Source organism: Sapajus apella, unplaced genomic scaffold, assembly GCF_009761245.1.
Source record: "Sapajus apella isolate SASKATOON/1434 unplaced genomic scaffold, GSC_monkey_1.0 scaffold2, whole genome shotgun sequence".
Lineage (NCBI taxonomy): Eukaryota > Metazoa > Chordata > Mammalia > Primates > Cebidae > Sapajus > Sapajus apella.
Window position 1 is genome coordinate 78385995 of NW_022436942.1, and position 22210 is coordinate 78408204.

The window sequence follows — 22210 nt, forward strand, 5'->3', positions numbered from 1 at the left end:
CTTAGAAGGATAAACTATTTCTCCTTAAATTAGGTTTCTTGCTTTTAATGATTAGAAAAATAACAGTCTCAAACTGAAATTTCAAGAAATACAGAAAAATATAAAGAAAGAGAGTGTAAGTAACTACCCAAATTCCCAATACCCAGGCAACCACTGCAACCACCCCGAAGGCTGGTGACACTCCATACACACCTCCCTCTACACAACGACATGCAAGCAGACCCCAAGCTACCGCACATTATGTGGCTGGACCACAGCCTGTGCACCATCCTGTTAAAACAGGTTGAGGAGCTTTCTAAGTCAGGTAATAGCATCTTATATCATTCTTTCTAATGGCTGAATAAAAGACCACTGTATGAACGTACTATATTTTTAAATCAACCTCCAATTTTTCAAATGGTAAGCAATACTGCAACACACATCATCCTTATGTCTAACAGCCTTAAGCACTTGACCAGTCAATACATCCTTGAAATATATTCCCATAAGTGAAATTTTTAAAGAGTACTGAACATTTAAAATCTGAATACATATTGGAAACCTGTAAAGAGAGGACTTTTTAAAGAATCATAATAAAGTCATTGCTATAGGAAACTGGAAAAGTTACAAAATGGTTAAAAGCAAGGGTCTGGAAAAAGTTGAGAGCATTCTTGGCAACATTCTGCTCTTCATTTCTCAACTGGAGTTATCAAAAAGCAAAGCTCAGCCCATTGGGTCTTTTTTTTTTTTTTTCTTTTGAAGATAGGGTCTTGCTCTGTTGCCCAGGTTGGAGAACAGTGGCACAACCTCGGCTCACTGCAACCTCCACCTCTGGGGCTTAAGTGATCCTTCTGCCTCAGCCTTCTGTGCAGCTGGGACTACAGGTGTGCACCACCATTCCCAGCTAATTTTTTGTTTTTTTTGTAGAGGCGAATTCTCACTATGTTGCCAGGGCTCATCTCGAACTCCTGGGCTCAAGCAATCCTCCTGCCTCAGCTTCCCAAACTGCTGGGATAACAGGCATGAGCCATCATGCATCATTCCCACTGGGTCTTTCTGCCCAAGTTCTCACCTGATTCTCCAAAGGTCATCAAAGAGGCCTTGCTCTAGCTGGGGCAGCAGCAAGGCGATGGCTGTCTCAGCGTACATGGAGATAACCCGCTGGCCTGCACGCAGGGCGGTGTCACGCACAAATTCATTCTCATCAGCAAGAGCCTGGGCACACAGAAGGTGGGTCAGCCAGCGCTGCCACCCCTAGGCCCCCAGCCCAAAAAACATGGCGCTCACTGAAGGCTGAGGGCTGTGGCAACCAACCCCACCCAGCAGGGATCCCTAGCTCTCCAGGAGAGCACTTGCCTCCTGCCCTCCTCAGAGACTCTACCCTCACCAAGGTCATGGTACCTACTTTGAGGATACAGGGGATAATGGGCCCCACATAAGGAGTAAATTTGTCTCCAAAGGTGATGGGCAGGTAGTTAAACATCATTATGTAGCCATCTCGGACATGGGGTGCAATGTCCACTTTGCTGGCTGTAGCCACGATTTCTGGCATCAGTTTCTCCAACTTCTCCACCCCCAAACCAGCCATGACCTCAGCCAACCCTGCAATGAAAGAACAGAATGAGCCCACTGATCTGAGGGCCCCTTTTACAGCATTTCCAGTCTGGCCACCGGACCTGCTCGGGCCTTACCCTGTGCAGCGCCTGACCGATCCACAGAGCTCTGCTCATAGGTCAGTGTCTCCATCAGCCATGGCAGCAAGTCTTCAAAGCATGACTCCCCCATGCCCTTCACCATGGCCCCAAGGGCCTTTGCAGATACCGTCCGCACCTGTCACATCACCGAGAGCAGAGATGGTGTGAGGAGATGCGGCTCAAAACAAGGTAGCCACACGGGAGCAGGGAGGGACACCGAGGGCCTCCTTCCCTTTCCAACGGACAAAAAAGCAGCTTTGGGGAATTCTCAGGGATCCATTTTGTGGGGACTGGATGAGGCTGTAGGATAAACTGTTTCTTGCTTTTAATGATTAGAAAGTAACATTTAAAAGTTATTGTAAAGTGAGATCACCCATCCCCAGTCTAATGCAGACTCACCTCAGGCACAGGGTCCAAAAGCGACGCTTTCAGGCCAGGTGTCACGCTGGGCAGGTACGGAGCCAGGTCCTGGAACAACACAGGAGGTGGCTCGGGCAAGGCCCAACTCCTGCTTTCTCCAGACTCGTTCCACTGTGGACCCTAACCTCCCCATTCTGCTGGCAAGGAGTACACAGCAGGGGCCCTAGTGTGCAAACCTCACTGACCATGGAACAGCGTGGGAAGGGCAGCTGGCAAGTAAGTCCCCCCTGACCCTACCACCAACTGGTTCTTTGAAGGCCCTGTGCAATTATTTGGGGACGGCTACTAGGGACCCCAGGCCCATCCTCAACAGACAGGAGTTCAATGCTCTTGCTCCTCCCACTCTTCCCTTAAGACCAAGACCTGTCCAGACTCTGGAATTTTTAGGAAATTACTTCTGGTACTTTCCTTTCAGAATTCATTAACATCTTCCCTTTCTTCACCTCAAAATGTTTATGTCTCTTGATGGAGCATTCAGCTTTCAGGAATAATTTTAAATACAGAAAATGCCTTATGTTCCCTGCAGCATCACTGAAAATAGCCAAAATGTCCATACCTTGGACACTGTATGACCAATTATATGTAAGTTATGGTATATAAACTTGTGGGGATATTATAACTATTAAAAATCAGTTTTGTGAATAACTCATTATACCTTGGGAATAAGTTTAAGTTTAGGAATGCCATTTTTAAATGTAATTTAAAAAATTAACAGTACTTGGCCGGACACAGTGGCTCATGCCTGTAATCCCAGCACGTTGGGAGATCAAGGTAGGTAGATCACCTGAGGTCAGGAGTTCGAGACCAGCCTGACCAACCTGGGGAAACCCTGTCTCTACCAAAAATATAAAAATTAGCTGGGCCTGGTAGTAAGTGCCTGTAATCCCAGTTACTCAGGAGGCTGAGGCAGGAGAATCACTTGAACCCAGGCAGTGGAGATTGCAGGGAGCCAAGACTGCGCCAGTGCACTCCAGCCTGGGCAACAGAGTGAGACTCTGTCTTAAAAAAAAAAAAAAAAAGAAAAAAAAAGAACAGTAATTATTTTTTTGGTAGGGAACTGTGGATAAAATGTTAAAATATTTTGGTTTTCTGGGTTGGGCGCGGTGGCTCATGCCTATAATCCCAGCACTTTGGGAGGCCAAGGCGGGTGAATCACGAGGTCAAGAGATCAAGACCATCCTGGTCAACAAGATGAAACCCCGTCTCTACTAAAAATACAAAAATTAGCTGGGCATGATGGTGCTTGCCTGTGGTCCCAGCTATTCGGGAGGCTGAGGCAGGAGAATTGCTTGAACCCAGGAGGCGGAGGTTGCGGTGAGCCGAGATTTTGCCATTGCACTCCAGTCTGGGTAACAACAGCAAAACTCCATCTCAAAAAAAAAAAAAAAATTTTTTGGTTTTCTAATTTTTTAAATTAATTAATTTTTAAGACAGGATCTTGCTCTGTCGCCCCAGGCTGGTGTACCGTGGTATTATCACAGCTCATCATATCCCAAACCTCCTGGGCTCAAGCAATCTTCCCATCTCAGCCTCCCAAAGTCCTGGGATCACAAGCATGAGCCACCAAGTCTGGTCTGTTTTTCTGGTTTTTTAATTTCCCAAATTTTCTAGGATTAATGCAACTTTTCCACTTTGTATTTTTTTGCTCATAGCCTCAGTAAACAAAGCTGAGCTGTGGTAGACAGTGAGATCACGCATGCAAGCTCTTGGGAGCTAACAGACAAAGCCTATCTCCCAAACCAGACTCTCCTGACAAGAATACACTGCAAGGAGTCCAAGTGGCAACCACTTAAACACTCTTGAGACGTCAAAAGAGAGACATGCCTATCTGGGTCTCAGGTGAGAACTAAGCTATCAAGGACTTGAACCACTGCACTCTGTAAGATGCCCAGAGAGCCCAGATTTCCACCTCAAAATGGCTCATTTCTCCCCACAAAAATAAGTAGGGACTAATGCCCATATCTTTCCTTGTCTAATGTGGAGACTCTGCACCTCTGACTCTGCACTCAGCATCTTCTGGTCTATCCCACACCAGCCCCAGCTGGGCTGCTACCTTCTGGTCTGTCAGGGAGTACATGTTGCCAATGATCTGGGCTGCCATCTTCCGCGTGTCAGTGGAACGGTCCTGGAAGGCTCTCTGGACAATGGGCATGATGAGGGCCAGGGACGGGGCATCAATGAAGTGGACGAACTTTGTGTCCAGCAGGGTCTGCAAGCACTTCTGGGTCTTTCTGGAGGGGTCTGTCAGGGCGTCCAGAAGGACTGGGGCAATGGCTGTACATCCAAAGAGAAGAGAGCCCGGTTGATACACATCTATCCAGCAGCAAAGCCCCTGAGCCCCCAGAACTAGAAGGGATCAGAAGAAAAGGGAGTCTGGCATACCTCCTCCCTGAAGCCCCACAAATCACCAGCTGGGGAAGACAGGCTGTCCACAAAGAGCAATCCTTGCTTCACTGGTGGGAAGCAGAGGTCACTATGTGGAGGTGTCAGCTGTCACCCTTTACACTGTAGAGCTGTGACGTGGAAGAGCACCTATGGGCTGGTTTCAATGGGCACTGAACTGCAGCCATTGTGCTGACCTCCCATAGGACTGTTTTTTGACCACCACCATGGACCCAATTCTGAGACCAGCAATCCAGAAAAGATGTTGTGGAAAGCCAGTTTTGTGACACCAAAAGCCCCTAACCAGCAGTGGGGGCAAAGCACAAAGTACTAAGGTTAGATAAAATGAGCTCTTAAAAACCCAGTACCAGAGCCCAGGGAGTTTAGCCACTATAAAAATCCATGCTGGGCAACAATAACTGAAAAAAAAAAAGAATAACCGAATTTTAAAATGGGCAGGGACCTGAATAGACATTTCTCCAAAGAAGATATGCAAATGGCCAATAACCACATGAAAAGATGCTCAGCATCACTGGTCATTGGGGAACTGCAAATCAAGATCACCATGAGATGCCACTTCATACCCACTAGGAGGCTATAATCAAAAAGAGAGATAATAACAAAGTGTTGGCAACTGAAATCCTCAAACTTTGCTATTGGGAATATCAAACAGAACAGCCATTTGACACTGGAAAACAGTCTGGCAGTTCCTCAAAAAGTTAAACAGAGTTACCATACGACCCAGCAATTCTCTTCCTAGGTGTCTAACCAACAGAACTAAAGTTTATGTTCCCACAAAAATTTTGGCTCAAATGTTGACAGCAGCCTTATTCTTAACGGCCCAAAAGTGGAAACAACCCAATTCCATTAACGAATGAATAGACAAATAAAATGTGGTCTGCCGGTGCAATGGAATATTATTCCACCATATGAGGATACAAAATACTAAAACATGCTACAATATGGATGAGCCTCCAAACCATTACACTAAGTGAAGGAAGCCAGACACAAAGGTCACATACATATTTTATGATTCCATGTATATGACATGTCCAGAATAGGCAAACATACAGAGACAGAAAGTAGATGAGTAGCTGTCAGGGGTTGGGGGTAGTGGGGAAATGAAGAAAAAATGCTAATGGGTATGGAGTTTCTTTCTGGGGTGATGAAAACACACTCTGAAAATAGACAGCCGTGATGTTTATGCAATTTTGTGAATATACTAAAAACTACTGAATTATACATTCTAAAAGAGTGAATTTAATATTATATGAGAATTATATCTCAGCTTTTTAAAAAGATCTATGCTGGATTCTTAAATGAAGGCATTTCTACTCATGTGATAAGGACGAGACTATTCTGGGCCTCAGGATCCCTCAGGGATGTTGAGCACTGGCAAAACTGAACCCCACAGAAACAAGAGTAGAACAGTGGCTGCCAGGGGTTGGGGGTGAGCGTGGGAGACATTGGTCAAAGTATACAAACTTTTAGTAAAGCAGGATAAGTAAGTTCTGGAGATCTAATGTGCAGCACAATGATGACAGTTAATAATATTCATCACAGGCTTGAAATTTGCTAAGAGAAATGTGCTAAGAGAGTCTATCTTAAATATTCTATCTTAAATGTATGGACAAAAAAAAAAAAAAACCCATGTAAAGTGAGGAATATGATAATGCCTGATTATGGTAATCATTTCACAATGCACACATCATTGTACAAAACATCACAGCCGGGAGCGGTGGCTCACGCCTGTTATCCCAGCACTTTGGGAGGCCGAGGCAGGAGAATCGCTTGAACCTGGGAGGCAGAGGTTTTGATAAGCTGAGATTGCGCTATTGTACTCCAGCCTGGGCAACAACAGTGAGACTCCACCAAAAAAAAAAAATACACACATCACATTGTACATATAAATATATATAACTTTTACTTATCAACTATATATCAGTAAAGCTGAAAAAAATATTTTAAAAAGAAATACTGCTTTTTTGAGATGGAGTCTCACTCTGCTGCCCAGTCTGGAGTGCAATGGTACAATCTCAGCTCAATGCAACCTCCACCTCTCGGGTTCAAGCAATTCTCCTGCCTCAGCCTCCTGAGTAGCTGGGACTATAGGTACATGCCACCATGCCCGGCTAATTTTTGTATTTTTAGTAGAAGATGGGGTTTCACCATGTTGGCCAGGCTGGTCTTGAACTCCTGACCTCAGGTGATCTGCCCACCTCAGCCTCCCAAAGTGCTGGGATTATAGGCGTGAACCACAGAAATAAAATTTCTGAAAAGCATATATCCTTAGTAAATTTTTGGTCTGCCCTATCAGTAATTGAAAAGTGTGTTGAAATCTCCCACTATGACATAATGTATTTGTTAACTTCTCCCTGTAGCTTTATAAATTTTGTTTTATGTATTTTGAGGTTATTCCATACTTTCCATACTGAAGTACACTGAGTGGGCACTGGTAGCTGAAGCTTAGACTTTAACAGTGACATGCTGGTCAAGGTGGCTGGCTGGGTTTTGTTCCTAGCGATCAACCTCTTCCTGGTATTCGAGAAAGAACCACATATAGAGTATTTAAGTTAACCCTATCCCTTCCTTAACCCTCCCCTCTATCACAGGCCTCCTGGAATGAGATGGAATAGGAAGTTTTCAAAGGTCCTAACATTTTGAATGGTGCTGATGTGGTCCAGAGAATGTCATTCAGTTCTGTTGGCCTCATGCTCAGCTTAGTGCACAGGGATCTCTTGGAGTCAAACTGCTCCTGAGCCAATGACTCAGTGTCCCTATCTGCAGAGCCAATGACATCTGCCCCAGGCCAGGAGAAAAACAGAATGAATGCTTCCAAACTACCTTCAAATAACTATTCTAGGAAAAGGGCTTCCCAGGATTTAGAGGCGATTTCACTGTGAAGGTATTTGTCCTCAAAGAAAAAGATCTTAGCTGAATGGGTGCAAGTTCCCTGCAGTGTCCAAAGGCGGTGGGATTGGCAGGAGGCCAGGGCAAGCACCCTCATGGGAGAGGCCTACCTAGGATCTCTGGGTTTCTGATGACGGAGCCGATCTGCCTGAGTGCCTGCTGTCCGGCCTTCTGGACTTTGACATGGGAATCGGTCAGCACCTCCGTAAGCTTGGGCACGATGTTGGGTAGGCAGGATGACAGCTGCTTAGGAGCACAGTACGCCATTGCCCCGAGAAGCTCCACTGACCCTGTGGATAGCAGACACAAGCCCAGCACTGAATCACTGAGCACAGGCCAGCAACTCACCTGCACTGGCTACATGGGCAAGGGACATCGACGCTGGTCCCTGCACACTGTGCTCAAGCAGTCACTGGGAATAGGGGAGAGGGGACTGGCTCTAGCAGAGCAGTCAAAAAAGCTCTTGAGGCCTGCTAAACAGTGGGATCCCAGGTGAGAAGCAGGGCAGTATGGGAGAAAGAGACCAGGATCGGGGAGACCTGGTTTAACCCTTACAGTGAGATGCAAGGTCAGTTCCCTGAATTTCAGTGAACTGTTTCTTCATCCACAAATGAGGAAACTGATTTAGATTTGTGTTGTTTCTAACTACAGGGTGAAATCTGAATGACTGAGAAGGAGGCTGAGTGGGAGGGTCCTAGATGGTGATCCTCTCCTAACTAGAGCAGCTCTACTTGTATCTGTTTGCTTATTAGGATGTCAGAGATTTTATTTATTTATTTTGAGACAGGGTCTCACTCTGCCGCCCAGGCTGGTGTGTGATGGCAGCCTCCAACTCCAGGGCTCAAGTAATCCTTCCACTTCAGCCTCCTGAGCAGCTGAGACTACCTGCATGCGCCACCATAACTGGCCTATTTTTTTTTTGGTAGAGGTAGGGTCTTGCTATGTTGCCCAGGCTGGTCTAAACTCCTGGCCTCAAGAGATTCTCCGCCAAAGGTTATTTTTAAAAACAGCTTTCCTGGGGGGGGGGGGGAAACTTTAAAGCCACAGAAGAGCTTTACAGCTCTGGATTTTCTGACTTAAGGCTGTAGCTCTTGTCAGAGACCTGTTCTTGGCATGAAAGCACATAAACTATAGGAAGATTCAACTGCCAGAGGCAGAGTTGGCTGGGTGTGGTGACTCACACCTGCAATCCCAGTGCTTTGGGTGGCCAAGGCAGGAGGATCACTTGAGCCCAGAAATTCGAGGCCAGTCTGGGTTACATAGCGACACTACATCATTATAAAAAAAAAAAAAAAAAATTAGCCAGGTGTAGTAGTGTGTTCCTGTGAGAATGGTTTGTGCCCCAAAACTCAAGACCAGCCTGGGTGATAGAGCAAGACTCCACCTCAAATTTCAAAAGAAAGGCAGGGTCTTAACCCTATCCCTGGGCTTGGGAGCTCACAGGACACGAGCTGTGGCTACCCAGGATCCTCACTGAGGCTGGTTTTCAGAACAGGAAACTGGGAAGAGAGACAGAGGGAGTGGTCTTACCAGCTTTGGTCCGCCAGGATTCCTCCTCCAGGGCAGCCAGTAAGGAGGGGAGCACCAGCTTCACCCCATGAGCACTCAAGTTGCTCATCACAGCCTTGGCACAGTCATCTGCAGCCTCAAGGGAGGAGAAAAGACATTCAGGGGCCTGCTCGCCCAAGCAAGGGGCAAGGCCTGACACCAGTCCTAATGTTCCTCCTGTGACAAATGCCTCCTGGGTTTCTATTGTGTCAAACCCTGTGCCAAGGCCTACAGACATAGCTGGGAACAAACCTCACAAAGTTTTGATGCTGTTCTCCCATGCAGTCTGGGGACTTACCTCACGCACATACTGGTTCCCATCCCCGAAGCACAGGAGCAAATGGGGCAGCACGTGAACCACGTAGGGCTCAAAGAGCTTCCCCAGCATGGTGCAGAGCATCTCAAAGGCAAAGAGGGCTCCTAGGGGAAAAGATGGTAGGACGGCTGGGAACGGAATGTCCCCTGGGGATAGCCACAGAGAACAGAAGGGACAGCAACCTCCCTGCCACCTCCTACTCTTCTGGAAACACTCAGAAAAGCTGTGGAACTAGTGGCTGTCCCATGAGCAAGCAGCACCCTCTGCCTCAGCTCAAGAAGCCCCAGAGCAGGGATGTGGCTGAGTGGGGAGGGAGGAGACTAACAGTTGGCAATAACAGAAAAGCCAAACCACAGGCAGGGCGCGGTGGCTCATACCCGTAATCCCAGCATTTTGGGAGGCTGAGGCAGGAGAATCACCTGAAGTCAGGAGTTCCAGACCAGCCTGACCAATATGGAGAAACCCCATCTCTACTAAAAATACAAAATTAGCTGGGTGTGTTGTGCATGCCTGTAATCCCAGCTACTCGGGAGGCTGAGGCAGGAGAATCGCTTGAACCCGGGAGGCAGAAGTTGTAGTGAGCCAAGATCACACCATTGCACTCCAGCCTGGGCAACAAGAGCAAAACTCCATCTCAAACAAACAAACAAACAAGTCCAGCATGGCCAACATGGTGGAATCCCATCTCTACTAAAAATATAAAAATTAGCCGCCTGTAATCCCAGCTACTCGGGAGGCTGAGGCAGGATAATTGCTTGAACCTGGGAGGCGGGGATTGCAATGAGCTGAGATCACGCCACTGTACTCCAGCCTGGGCAACAGCCAGACTCCATCTCAAAAAAAAAAATAGAAAAAAGAAAAAGAAAAGCCAAACCTTGGACAGGCTGGGTGGCTCACCCCTGTAATCCAAGCACCTTGGGAGACCAAGGCAGGCAGATCACGTGGTCAGGAGATTGAGATCATCCCAACCAACATGGTGAAACCCTACCTCTACTAAAAATACAAAAATTAGCTGGATGTGGTTGCATGAGCCGTAATCCCGGCTACTTGGGAGGCTGAAGCAGAACTGCTTGAATCCGGGAGGCGGAGATTGCAGTGAGCTGAGATCGCTGCACTTTACTCCAGCCTGGTGACAAAGCAAGACTCCATCTCGAAAAAAAAAAGCCAAACCTCTCTCAGCTAAGGGTGTTGCTGAGTTAGAAAATTACAAGTCCAAGGAAATCAGCAAGGACCCGACTGGACTGGGTTGCACACAGTAGGGCCCTCTGTAGCACACACACAAACAGTAGCCTCCGCCTGGGGTGCCGGGATCGGATTCCTTCCTCTGGCAAAGTGGGGACCAACTTCCCATGCTGGGCAGCCCCGAGCTCAGAGACACTCACCCTCTCGCCGGCGGAAGTTCTTCTTATCTTGAATGGCATCAGTCAGTGCTGCCATCATCTCCTGCTGCTTCAGTGAGAGGATGCCCAGGCCCTTCACCAGGCCCGCCAGGCCGTACGCGGCTCCTTTGCGCTCTGCGTACTTGTCTGACTCCAGCAGCTGCTGCATGAGCCTCTGGATCATCCCTCCAGCATCCTCCTTGATGGCTGGCACGAGGGGTGGCAAGCAGCTGGCCACAGACTCCTGGACCTGGAGAAGGGCCCGCCTGTTAATGCTGTGGCTCAGCTGCAGCCCTTCCATGGTTGGTGGTGGGGCGAGGGGCTGACCGTCCCACATAGCATCCACCACTAGATGTCCCAAGCCCCATCTCAGTCACTGCTTACGGGTATCACAGGGCACCAGAGAAGCAAACAATGTTGTATACACAGTATCGTATGCCCCTCAGGGCGTACACTACAATCTGTTGACGACAAACGCTTCAGCTCCTATGGTGCCATTTCTGCTCTAAATGGAAAACCTAGTCTGGGCAGCAGGGTGGGGGGGCTAAGGAGGGGACTCTAAAGACTAAATCCTCTGAGAAAGCTTCCAGAAAAGTGTGCTGCTTTGCCTCTATAGAAACAGCCTGTGTCTCTCTGTTTCCAAACTTGTCAAAAATCACAGAGAAACTGGGCAGGGCCTTATAAGACCAGGTGCAAACTGATTGGGACCAAAAGACACTCAATCCTGCCTCCCAGCCACAGCTCACTAAGCCCAGCTTGGGAGAGCAACCTTGATGCCATGCTGGCAGGTGTCCAGGTGTGACCCTTCTGTTGTTTGGGCTTTCTGACACCATATTTGACCACAATTTTGGAAACTTGTTTTCAACTGTGCTTTTTTTTTTTTTTTTTTGGTAAACTTTTTTGTTGTTTTGTTTTGTTTTTAGAGGTAGGGTCTCATTTTGTCACCCAGGCATGGCCTCTACATCTGGCTTACTTTTAAAGTTTTTGTAGAGACAGGATCACACCATGTTGCCCAGGCTGGTCTTGAACTATTAGCCTCAATAATCCTCCCATCGAAGTCTCCCAAAGCACTAGGATTACAGGCATGAGCCACCATGTCCAGTGCAACTGTGCATTTTATGAGGACACTCGGGGGGGTCCAAATGCAAATCCAAAAATATATATATATATGTTAAAAATATATGTATATTTTTAAAATATATTAAAAACATATATTATATATATATATATATATATAAAAATGCATGCTTTTTAAAACAAAGAAATTTCTTTGCACTGTAGCTTGCTTAGAGACTACATTAAAATGCATCTGCAACACATACCCAACACATGGAAAGGCCCAGCAAAATGCCCGACATAAGAGAAAACCTGCTTTTTTGTTTATTTATTTTTTCCCTGTGGATCCCCAGAGCACCTTAGTGAGTAGAAAACATAGAATTATCTAGATCTATTAGAACAAAGCAACAAAGAAACTCCCTCTCAAGGGGTGTTCTTGACTGTAAACCAGGTGAGTAGAAAAAAATGAAACTATCTGGGAGGTCTATTAGAACAAAGTAACAAAGAAACTCCCTCTCCAGGAGTGTTCCTGACTATATACCAGGCTCTGCCCTGGGACAGGGGGTGAATCCTTGCCAAGAACCAGGGTTTCTGGGTCTTGATTTCCAACTGCCCCCCTAGTATCCCGCTGCCTAACCACAGTCAGGTCCCAATTCTCTTAACTAACATGTGGGTCCCAGGACAGATGGCAGATACCTGCTGGGAGGGTGTAGAGAGGGCAGTGATGAGTTTGGCAACAATGGGCTTCACTTTGGGGTCACTTTTGTCCAGGTGCTTGGCCAGAGAGCCCATCAGGACCACCACACTCTGTCGCACAGCGTCATAGCTGGCATCATTGGGTGCATTCTTCAGGAACTCCTCAAATACTGGCAACAGTGAGTTGACGTTCTCCTGGAAAGCCAAACTACTCAGGTCAACCTATGGGCTGCGTCTGAGGACGACAGTCCCTGAAGACTAAGACCACGTCTAGCTCTAGGACAGGCAACCTGACATGCCCACCAGCGGGTCTCCTAGTTTTCTGGCAGGACTGCTACAGACTTAAAATAATTTAACATACTGGTTTTTTTGGCTCAAAGGAAATACGCATGTCACATCCCACCCTGTCACTGAGTGCCAGGATTCTTGGCACTTAGCATCTCTGTCCCCTGCTCAGCCCTACCGCCTGCCTTGGCCTACCCTGTCTCTTCAGCTGACTGAAATCCTCTTACCTTCCCGTGGGTGTTGAGTGTTGCAAGGGCTGCATCCAACATGCACTTCCGGACATCTGGGTGTCGGTCATTGAGGGCATCAGGGACAAAAAATTGAAAGAGTGGCTTCACCTGAGAGCTATCCAGATACTGGGAGAGGTTGTTGAGAGCCAAGGCCAAGCCACACCTGGGAAAGAAGCAGGAGCACATCAGGAAAGGCAGCCAGGGGGCCTCCTCTACCCCTGGAACTTCTGCTGGTGCACAGCAAGGAGAGGGAGCTTGCCTCAGGCAAACACCATTTTAGGGGCAGAGAACAGCATGAAGCCCACCACCCAGTGCTCACCCAATGTTCTGGAACAACCCACTTGTCATATAAAGACCTGCCATCTGCCCTGATTTTACCTACTACTGGGTGACCAGACCTGCATTGGTTTCCCCAGAGGGGAATGTGAGTACAGTGCTCACCCCTCTACCTGCAAAAGGCAGGCTGTAAGAGAAGACAGAGGTAAAAGAACCAGATATATAGACCCTTGGAAATGAACATATTCTCAAAGGGCAAAATGGTATTATCCTTTCCAGTCACAGAGCAAAGAATCTGTGTTCTATCCCTGGCTGATGATCTGGAATGAAAAATAAGCCAGGATGGGCCCATACACCACCCTGCACTGACACACAAGACCTCACAGGATGAGCCATTCAGAAAACTAACACCCTCACAAGTTTTGCGCCTGCTCTGTGGGAGGAAAGTGTCTTTCAAGGTCCCACTTGCTCCCAGACATCTGTCTAATCCTCCAACTGCTACTCGTGGGCTCTGTGGAGAAAGGCTGGTAGCTTCAGTTACTGTGCCCTGCATATAGATGAGGAAACAGAGTCCTGAAGAAAGGGAGAAACACACTCACGGTCACGCAGCTAGTGCAGGAGGAGCCAGCGCTTGAACTCAGGCCTCCCCAACTCTGGGGGAGGTCCTTCACTTTCCCATGCTGCCTCCTCATAGCACCCACCCAGCCAACCTGCCACATCTCAGAAAGCTTAGAGTAGAATGAGGCTGGAACAATTGTTATACCTGGCTTCCCACTGATCTGGAGGAGATTCTGAAATAACTCGTCCCAAAGCATCCAGCACTGGGGGTGGCCGCTGCAACAGACAAGTTGGTAAATGCTTTGCAATGGGCAGATGAATGACCTGGGCACCAGGACTATGAGGTGGGAAACTAGCTGCAGCTACCCTGAGCCACTGTGAGCCCTGAGATTCCTGTCTGGAGTAGTAGGGGTCTGAGCAGAGATCCACCCAACTGTATTGCATCAGGGCTGCACAGGTCACTCACGTAGAGCTTCTCCTGGTAAATCTCCATGAGTCTGCCCATAACCTCCGCTGCCTGGAGCTGGTAACGTGCCACTGCTTGGGAAAGGGCTTCAGCCCCCGCCTGCCTTACAGCCGCCTCATGATAGATCACGTCATCGATCAGCAAGGAGCAGAGGTCTGGCTGCAGGTCTAGGCCCATCACTGACCAGAGCCTGTGGGGGATCCAAAGAAGGGCTACTTAGACAAAGATCTGCAGCACCTGCTCTGCCAACCCAGCCCGTCTTCCCCACTAGAGGCTGAACACACTGGGTTCCGTTACTTCCTAAAGGGAGAGAGGATGGAGCAGGAGAAAATGATGTGCTGGCTCTCACCTCTCAGCCAGCTTCCGGATCTCCTCCTCCTTATCAAACTTGACCACCCAGAGTCTCCGCAGAAGGTTCAGGCCATTCTTCTCATCGGTATCAGGTGCTGGCAATACCATGTGGAGTTCCATTAGCCCCTGGAAGGTGTGGGATTGGACCGTGTGAGGCACGATCTTTCAGAAGAACCTCTGACCTGCCTCCTCACCTCTCCCTAAGCTGTATTGTCTAAGATGTAGCCACTAACCATATGTGGCTAAAGTTAAATCACTTACAATTAACTCTTAGTAAGTTTCTTAGAGTGTGGTGATAAAACGGTTTTTTTTAATGTGAAAATTAAAACGTTAAGGCTGGGCGCGGTGGCTCATGCCTGTAGTACCAGCACTTTGGGAGGCCAAGGTAGGCAGATTACCAGGTCAAGAGATTGAGAACATCCTGGCCAACATGGTGAAACCCCAACTCTACTAAAAAATACAAAAATTAGCTGGGCGTGGTAGCATGGGCCTGTAGTTCCAGCTATTCGGGAGGCTGAGGCAGGAGAACTGCTTGAACCTGGGAGGCAGAGGTTGCAGTGAGCCAAGATTGCACCACTGTACTCCAGCCTGGCACCAGGCAACAAAGCAAGACTCTGTCTCCAAAAAAAAAAAAAAAAACATTAAATAAACCAGACAGATAAAAAAAACCTCAGAAAAAGTGTGTTCCTTTTGTTCGAATAATTTTTTTTCTTCTTTTCGACACAGAGTCTCACTCTGTTGCCAGGCTGAAGTGCAGTGGCACCATCTCGGCTCACTGCAACCTCCACCTCCCGGGTTCAAGCGATTCTCCTGCCTCAGCCTCCTGAGTAGTTGGGATTACAGGCATGCGCCACCACACCCAGCTAATTTTTGTATTTTTAGTAGAGACAGAGTTTCACCATGTTGGCCAGGATGGTCTCGATATCTTGACCTTGTGAACCACCCACCTCGGCCTCCCAAAGTGCTAGGATTATAGGCGTGAGCCACCACACGTGGACTGTTCAAATAATTTTTAAGGAAAAATTTACTACATTGCCATCATTTTTCACAATTTACCAAGTGCGAGTGAAAACTCTGTCACATATCAATAGCAGGAGGCCACGGATCAGCAGGTAGGAACCACTGTCTTACCACTCCAAGCGGATGCGTTTTTGGTCTAAAAGCCATGAAGAAAAGCCAAGTACATGATAGTGAGCTAAAGAAATGAACACCTCTTGCAAGTTAGATCTGTTCTATGAAAGTACCGAGGTCCACAATCCAGTTTAAAAATTAAGTAGTGTTCCAAAGTGAAGGAAAACATAGAGTGATACATCACGGCTGCTTAGTTTTCTGATTCTCAGAGAGACCCAACCCTGTGACTTCTTCTCTTTGCCTCTAGGTCTCCCATCAGGGTGAGGGACATTCTCTCAAATGCCCATCATGCAATTTTTACTTGCATAGAGTGACAAGGGACACTGCGGTGGCCCTGTGAGAGACTGAGTACACACCCGGAGCGCGGTTTCCCGCACGCTGGCACAAGGGGACTGCAAGGCACGGAGCAGCACGTCCACCTCCTCCTGCTCTGCAAAGGCACAGCCATCTTCACCACTGCTGCTGGCGCACAGGGTGGTCAGGGTGTCTGAAGCCAGAACCTAAGGAGAACATCGATCCACTGGTTCAGTCAGCAAATCATTTACTACTATGGGGCCAGAAAGGGATATGCACTGAGAACGCCCAACCTACGGCACTGCAAAGGTTAAGACCCCAGCTCCAGTGACAGGACGCAAGCAAAACCCCTCACTAGCTAACAACAGTCAGGCTGGCTTTCTAAAGCAGTCCTTCTACCAAAGTCCAACAGTGAGGGCTGAAAGGAAACTAGGACTCCACCCTTTATGCTGGGACCTGAGTTCTGGGTCACAAACTTAGTCACGGCGACAGCCAACTGAAAACCAGGTCACCTGTAAGCGGGGCGAGCCTGTCCCGATCACCCAAGTCAGAAGACGCAGCATGGCCATGCGAGGCAGCAACTCCGGGCCATTCTAGGAGAGAACGGCAGGTAAGTCGAGATGAGGCTGTGGGGAGGTCTATAACCCAGCCTGGCGGCCAAGGACAGGGCATCCCGTCACCCACAGGGGAACATTCTGGGTCATACAACTGGCCCCACCATAGAAACTTCATTAGGTTTACAATTAGGTCCACAGGTGCTAACCCCAGTCAACCATGATCCCCAGGAACTGAAAACTAAATTCTGAAATATGCTTGAAATTCAGACTATGAAATCCAGAAGGACCATAAATGATGATGAGACACTCAGCTTGAGAAGAAATGCAAAATAAAATGAGATGTCATTCTTTCACCCACCACTGACAATATTAATACTATCTGAGGTTGCATTAGGCTTTGAGAAAAGAAAACTCCTAGTGGGAGTATAGCTCAGAATATGCCAGGTAATCTAGTAATTCCATGTCCAATGAATCTGTCCTAAAGACGTGCTCACACAGAGCAAGTAAGGGGCATATACATACAGGAGGGCACATCATAGTGCTGCTCAGAACAGGGAAAAGACAGAAACAACCTTAAAGATATTCATCATTAGGTAAAGCGCAGAATCTCATGGAGCCAACAAAGTCAGTAAAATATGCACTGACATGGTGAGAGAGCCTGAGTCTTCAGTCACATGAAAGAAGAGCCTGACCCGTTTTTTGCCTTAAAAAACCCGCAACAGGCTGGGCGCGGTGGCTCACGCCTGTAATCCCAGCACTTTGGGAGGCCGAGGCAGGTGGATCATGAGGTCAAGAGATCGAGACCATCCTGGTCAACATGGTGAAACCCCGTCTCTACTAAAAGTACAAAAAAAAATTAGCTGGGCATGGTGGCGCGTGCCTGTAATCCCAGCTACTCAGGAGGCTGACGCAGGAGAATTGCCTGAACTCAGGAGGCAGAGGTTGCGGTGAGCCAAGATCACGCCATTGCACTCCAGCCTGGGTAACAAGAGCGAAACTCCGTCTCAAAAAAAAAAAACCTGCAACACTGTGTGAGGCTGCTGTTGGTATAAACACACACCTTCTATTTCCTCACCAGAACTGTTTATGAGACAGAGAGTGTCCACAGCCCCTGCCTCCCTGATCCCCTTTAAACCAAGGAGAGGGCAGAGCTTCCCTGACAACCTCGTCCACCCTCCCGGGTGGGGTGCTTGGGGATGCCCTCAGCTGGGCATGGACAGTGAGGATCTGAAGAATCTGGACCATCCGCTCCTCCTCCTCTTCACTGTGGTGGGGCATCTCGGTCAGCACCATCTTCAGAAACGGGAAGACTAAGGAGAAGGCTGGCGCGGACAAGGGTGCAGCACCTGTGAGAGCACGGAGCAATAGGATGCTGCAGGCAGGGTGGGGACCTGGGCCACTGCTGCCCATTTCCATCCTCAGGGAAGGTCAGGAAGGGATGGGCCAGAGGCCTGTTCTGACACCTGGAAGCACATGGCACGATGACAGAGACAGCAGCTGGTAGCCCAGTTCTAAAACTAACTCTGCTTCTACTGCCAAACACTGCCCAGTTCCAGGATGTGAGAGTTAAAACAGAGAAGACAACGCCAGTGACAAAAAGTAAACCCTCAACTGGGCTCACAGCAACTCACAGACTACCAGAGCTAAACTCAGAAATCCTCCATCTGGTCCAACCACCCAGGCTCAGGAGGCCCTGGGTGATGCTGCGGCTCGAGCAGCATTCCTGGCACCAGCTCACACCGCCTGGTGCCCTTGGTCCCGTCCCAGCTCTTACCTGGCTCCCCCTTGCCCACCCTGCTGGTGATGGTGTGGGTGTGCAGCAGCGTCACCGCCCTCTTCACAGCCACCGACAGCTCTTCTTGGCACCAGGACTTATCCAGGGCACACTCTGGCTTCAGCAGGCGCAGGGTCACATGGCTTACCAAAGTACCTGTGTTGAAGAGGAGAGAGCCGGCAGGGATGACACACACAGAGCTGCAGAATCCAGCCCAGGCTCAGACAGGGGACCCAGTGTCTCATCCTTCTGACTTAAAAAAATCTTTCTGCTCTGTCAAAATGTCCCCAACCTGATTTCTCACTTGATCTTTGTGACAGCCTCAGATGGCAGCTAGGCAGGGAGTTGCCTTTTAGACACTCAAGAAATGAGTACGCTAACATGAGACAAGGGCCACCCAAGGGTCATTCAGCCGAGAGTGAAGCTCTATCAGTGCAGCGCCTTCAGCTCTATGCAACAGACAGCCATGTGACACTTCTGGCAGGTTCCAGATGCAACAACTGACTTTTCCACTCAGAACGGTTCCCAGATTCTAGCCTCACCCGTGGGAACATCCCCATTAGGCTGGGCTAGAAGTCTGCTGAAAGCCGTTAAATAACCCACAAAAGCAAGGCCACCATAATTCCCAGCCACCCTGCCTGGTGTTTGTTTCTCCAGACCTAATAGGAAGCTAAAGGTCACAGAGGCCTCTCTTCACTGTCACGTGGCTACTCAGGAGCCCTGAGCTGTGCTGAGTCACCACACTGCACCAAACCATCCTCACTGCCACTGAACTTCTGACTTAGTTTTAAAACTGGTACACAAAAATCGAACACTGACTAGCATCTAAAACCTACTCCTCAGAGGGAGGGCACAGATGTGAAGTGGGAGAGAAGAGGAGGCACTATGTCTCTCCTAAGCACATCTAGCTGAAGTCTCCAAGGCTGCTTCCACAAGAAAACAAAACTCAGCAGCTGATGTCACCACCTACCTCCCCACAGGCACTCAGGGGCACACCCTGTCCAACCCCTGGGCCATCCCTGCAGCCAGCAAACAAGGACTAACCCAAAGCCTTGAGCCTAGGGGGCATGACACAGGCAGCCAAGGACAAGAAGGGGTTCTTGATCCTGGGAGCAGCAAGAGGAGACTTCAGCAATGGCAAGAAAGAGTCGACCAAAACAGGGATGTACTGAGTCAGGCCGGACGGGTTCTTCGCCAGGATGATGTCCAGCAGTCTGAGCGCTGCCTCTAGCTCCCCATCCAGCTGCAAGCAGAGTTGCCCAAGAGGCAGGTCAGTAGGGTCTTGCTTGCAACAGCAAGGAGCAGGCCTAGGCCTCCCAGCACTCCTCTGGCATGGGCGTGTAGCAGGGGTGGCCACTCACCTCCTGCAGCCGCCTCCGGACCTGTGCCTCCCTGTCCAGCTGGGCCTGCAGCATCTCCTTCTGCTTGCTGGTCAGCTGCACCTCCTCTTTGATGCCTTTCTTCTTTTTTATCTCCTAGTAGGGATGGGCAAACCAACCAATCCCATCTCCAGGGAACAGACCTCCCTCCCCCACAGGGAAAGCGAGCTTGCTTCCACACAAACAGCACCACACCAGCTCTAAGTCTGTGAGTTGGGCCCCTGAACCCACCATGTGCACCCCCTACCTCCCACAAAGTCCAGAGCCACCTGGTTTCTACAGAATGAAGACAGCAATAGAGAAGTAGGTTTTTTTTTTTCCACTGGATTCTCTACTGACAAAGCCAAAGAGGGCTTTTTATATGTTAGAGAAATAAAAAGTTCCTCAATGCACTCAAAGGGGTATTCTGACTGCCACATGGCTTCGGAATCAAAACTTTAGCCTCCTCCTCTCCAAACCCTCCCTACAGAAGCTCTCCCATAGGATAAGGTGAAACCTAGAAAAGGCCTGCTATGGTGGCCTGAGACAGCAAGGCACAGAACTCACTCACTCATGCAGCAAACATTTAGTGAGCACCTGCACTGTGCCAGGCACTGTTCCAGATGGCAGGAATACCATAGGGAACAAGATAAAGTCCCTGCCCTCACGGAGCTCACAATCTAGCAGGCGAAGATAGACAATAAACAAGTAAACAAACACATAAACAAGATGCTTTTGGGTTATGACAAATGTTAGTAAAGAAATGAATATGATGCTTAGTAATTGGGAGGAAGGATGGGGCCTACATTGGATAGGGTGAACAGGCTGGCCACCTCTCCAAGAGGGCAAATGTGGACTGAGATATTAAAGACAAGAAGAATCCTGCCTCGTAAAGACAGAGAAGAGCATACGCTGAGACAGGAAAGAGTCCTCTGTGTGCCGCAGCTGAATTCAGGAGTCAAGCCAGGATTCCCCAGAAGTCCCATTGTATCAGGTGCTGTGCCTGCTATCAGGAATCTAGAGGGGTCCCAGCTTTCAAGGAAGTTGGGGGACAGACATGGAATCCAGCAACACCACTTAGCAGAGGAGACATGTGCACTGCTGCCAGCACCCAGCAGAGAAAGAAATCAGTTTTGAGTTATGGGTGGAAGGAGCTACTGGAGAAAGGGTCAAGGGAGAGTGCACCAGGGCACCAGACACTGGTCAGGGGAACCAGGAGTGTGCCATGGGCCTCAGGATGATCCAAGTGAACAGCCTATGTGCAGTGGGAAAAGCCAACAGCCTGAGGCCACCAAGCTCAGCAGCCACCTCCTGCGAGTGCCTCCATGTACTCACCTCCTTCAGCTCCAGCTCAATGATCTGCTCTTTGAAGGAATATGCTTTGTTCTCTCGCTTCATATTGGCCTTTTTTATGCTGTCTTGCTGGGCACTGAAACACCAGAGCAGGTGATCAACCAGCTTGAAAAGCACCACAAGGCCTGTCTGCCTCCCACCAGCCATGAAATTCCAACTAGCTCTTAAGTACTGTGCACCAGGATAGTGCCAGACACTGGACACACTTTAGTACCCAGAACCTAAGCACCATGGCAGGGACACAGCAGGCGCTTAGACAATGAATGGATAGGCTGTTGCATTTGACCCACAGGAGGTGCTGGCTCCATCCTACATGCAAGAAAACTATGCCTTGGGGAGCAAAGGTAAATGAGCCCACAAGTGAGGTCTCACCTCTGGATGATGGATTTGTCATACAGCTCCCCAGCAGGGGTCTGCATAATGGCAAACTCCTCCCGCGTCACCAGGCGCAGTGCAGGGTTCTGCACGGAGGCGGTGATGGTGCTGATTAGCTGTGGGAGGACCCGGTCCGGGGACAGGATGGAAAGGGAGCCCATGGCGTTCATGGAGGACTGCCAGACAAACACAGATGTGGTCAATGTGTGCCAAGGCTGGCACTGGTGAGAGGTCCACCACACCTGAATGCCCCTGGCACTGGCTCCCCTTCTTGGTGCCACTGCCTTGTTACTCCTGGGCACTGCCCATCAGAGTGGCCAGCTGGAGTCTGTGTCTGCTTTCTCACCAAGCAGTGCCCCTTTGTCTGACAGCACCTGACATGAGGGGATACACTCCTTCCCAATTCTCAATCTTCATGGTTCAGGTGGAGCTGCCCTCACTCTTTCCAGAGATAGGTATATGACCCAGAACAGAAGGCGGGGCACCAGGATGAGCATGGCCTCCAAGTCAGATTAACCAGGGTCAAAGCGACCCCAAGCCAGTAAACATTATTGAAATACGCAAGCTTTTCCCCCTAGAGCTGATGGGGGTACAAAGCCTGAAACTCTAGTGGCTCTTGTGCTACCGGAAAGGGAAAACGCGAGAATGGAGCCCACATCATGGAAAACAAAGACAAGAGACCAAGATGGATGGGACAGAGTAAGAGAGGCATTACCTACAGTGTCCCCAGGGCAATATCTGAACTCCTGTAGTCAGCATTAGCCAAAGCCAGTCATATCCTTAGACTTGGCAGGTAAATGAGGCAGTAAGTTCCCTTTTGTG

The 22210-nt window shown here is 48.9% G+C and overlaps 1 protein-coding gene across 2 annotated transcripts in view; it reads right to left on the reverse strand.

The window, feature by feature from the left end:
- The window catches only part of GCN1 (GCN1 activator of EIF2AK4), a 66980-nt gene that overhangs the window by 16347 nt on the left and 28423 nt on the right, over positions 1 to 22210 (reverse strand). For both annotated transcript variants that reach the window (XM_032241502.1, XM_032241512.1), the window contains exons 21-42: positions 21386 to 21564; positions 20996 to 21089; positions 19664 to 19777; positions 19347 to 19545; positions 18303 to 18458; positions 17693 to 17874; positions 16484 to 16564; positions 16034 to 16177; positions 14545 to 14672; positions 14196 to 14385; positions 13935 to 14005; positions 12893 to 13058; positions 12381 to 12575; positions 10632 to 10878; positions 9232 to 9353; positions 8916 to 9030; positions 7496 to 7675; positions 4147 to 4367; positions 2073 to 2141; positions 1671 to 1809; positions 1385 to 1581; positions 1052 to 1194 (exon numbers count right to left, since the gene is read on the reverse strand). In XM_032241502.1, the coding sequence (XP_032097393.1) occupies positions 1052 to 1194; positions 1385 to 1581; positions 1671 to 1809; positions 2073 to 2141; positions 4147 to 4367; positions 7496 to 7675; positions 8916 to 9030; positions 9232 to 9353; positions 10632 to 10878; positions 12381 to 12575; positions 12893 to 13058; positions 13935 to 14005; positions 14196 to 14385; positions 14545 to 14672; positions 16034 to 16177; positions 16484 to 16564; positions 17693 to 17874; positions 18303 to 18458; positions 19347 to 19545; positions 19664 to 19777; positions 20996 to 21089; positions 21386 to 21564 (3332 nt within the window). The remainder of the gene's footprint in view (positions 1 to 1051; positions 1195 to 1384; positions 1582 to 1670; positions 1810 to 2072; positions 2142 to 4146; positions 4368 to 7495; positions 7676 to 8915; positions 9031 to 9231; positions 9354 to 10631; positions 10879 to 12380; positions 12576 to 12892; positions 13059 to 13934; positions 14006 to 14195; positions 14386 to 14544; positions 14673 to 16033; positions 16178 to 16483; positions 16565 to 17692; positions 17875 to 18302; positions 18459 to 19346; positions 19546 to 19663; positions 19778 to 20995; positions 21090 to 21385; positions 21565 to 22210) is intronic.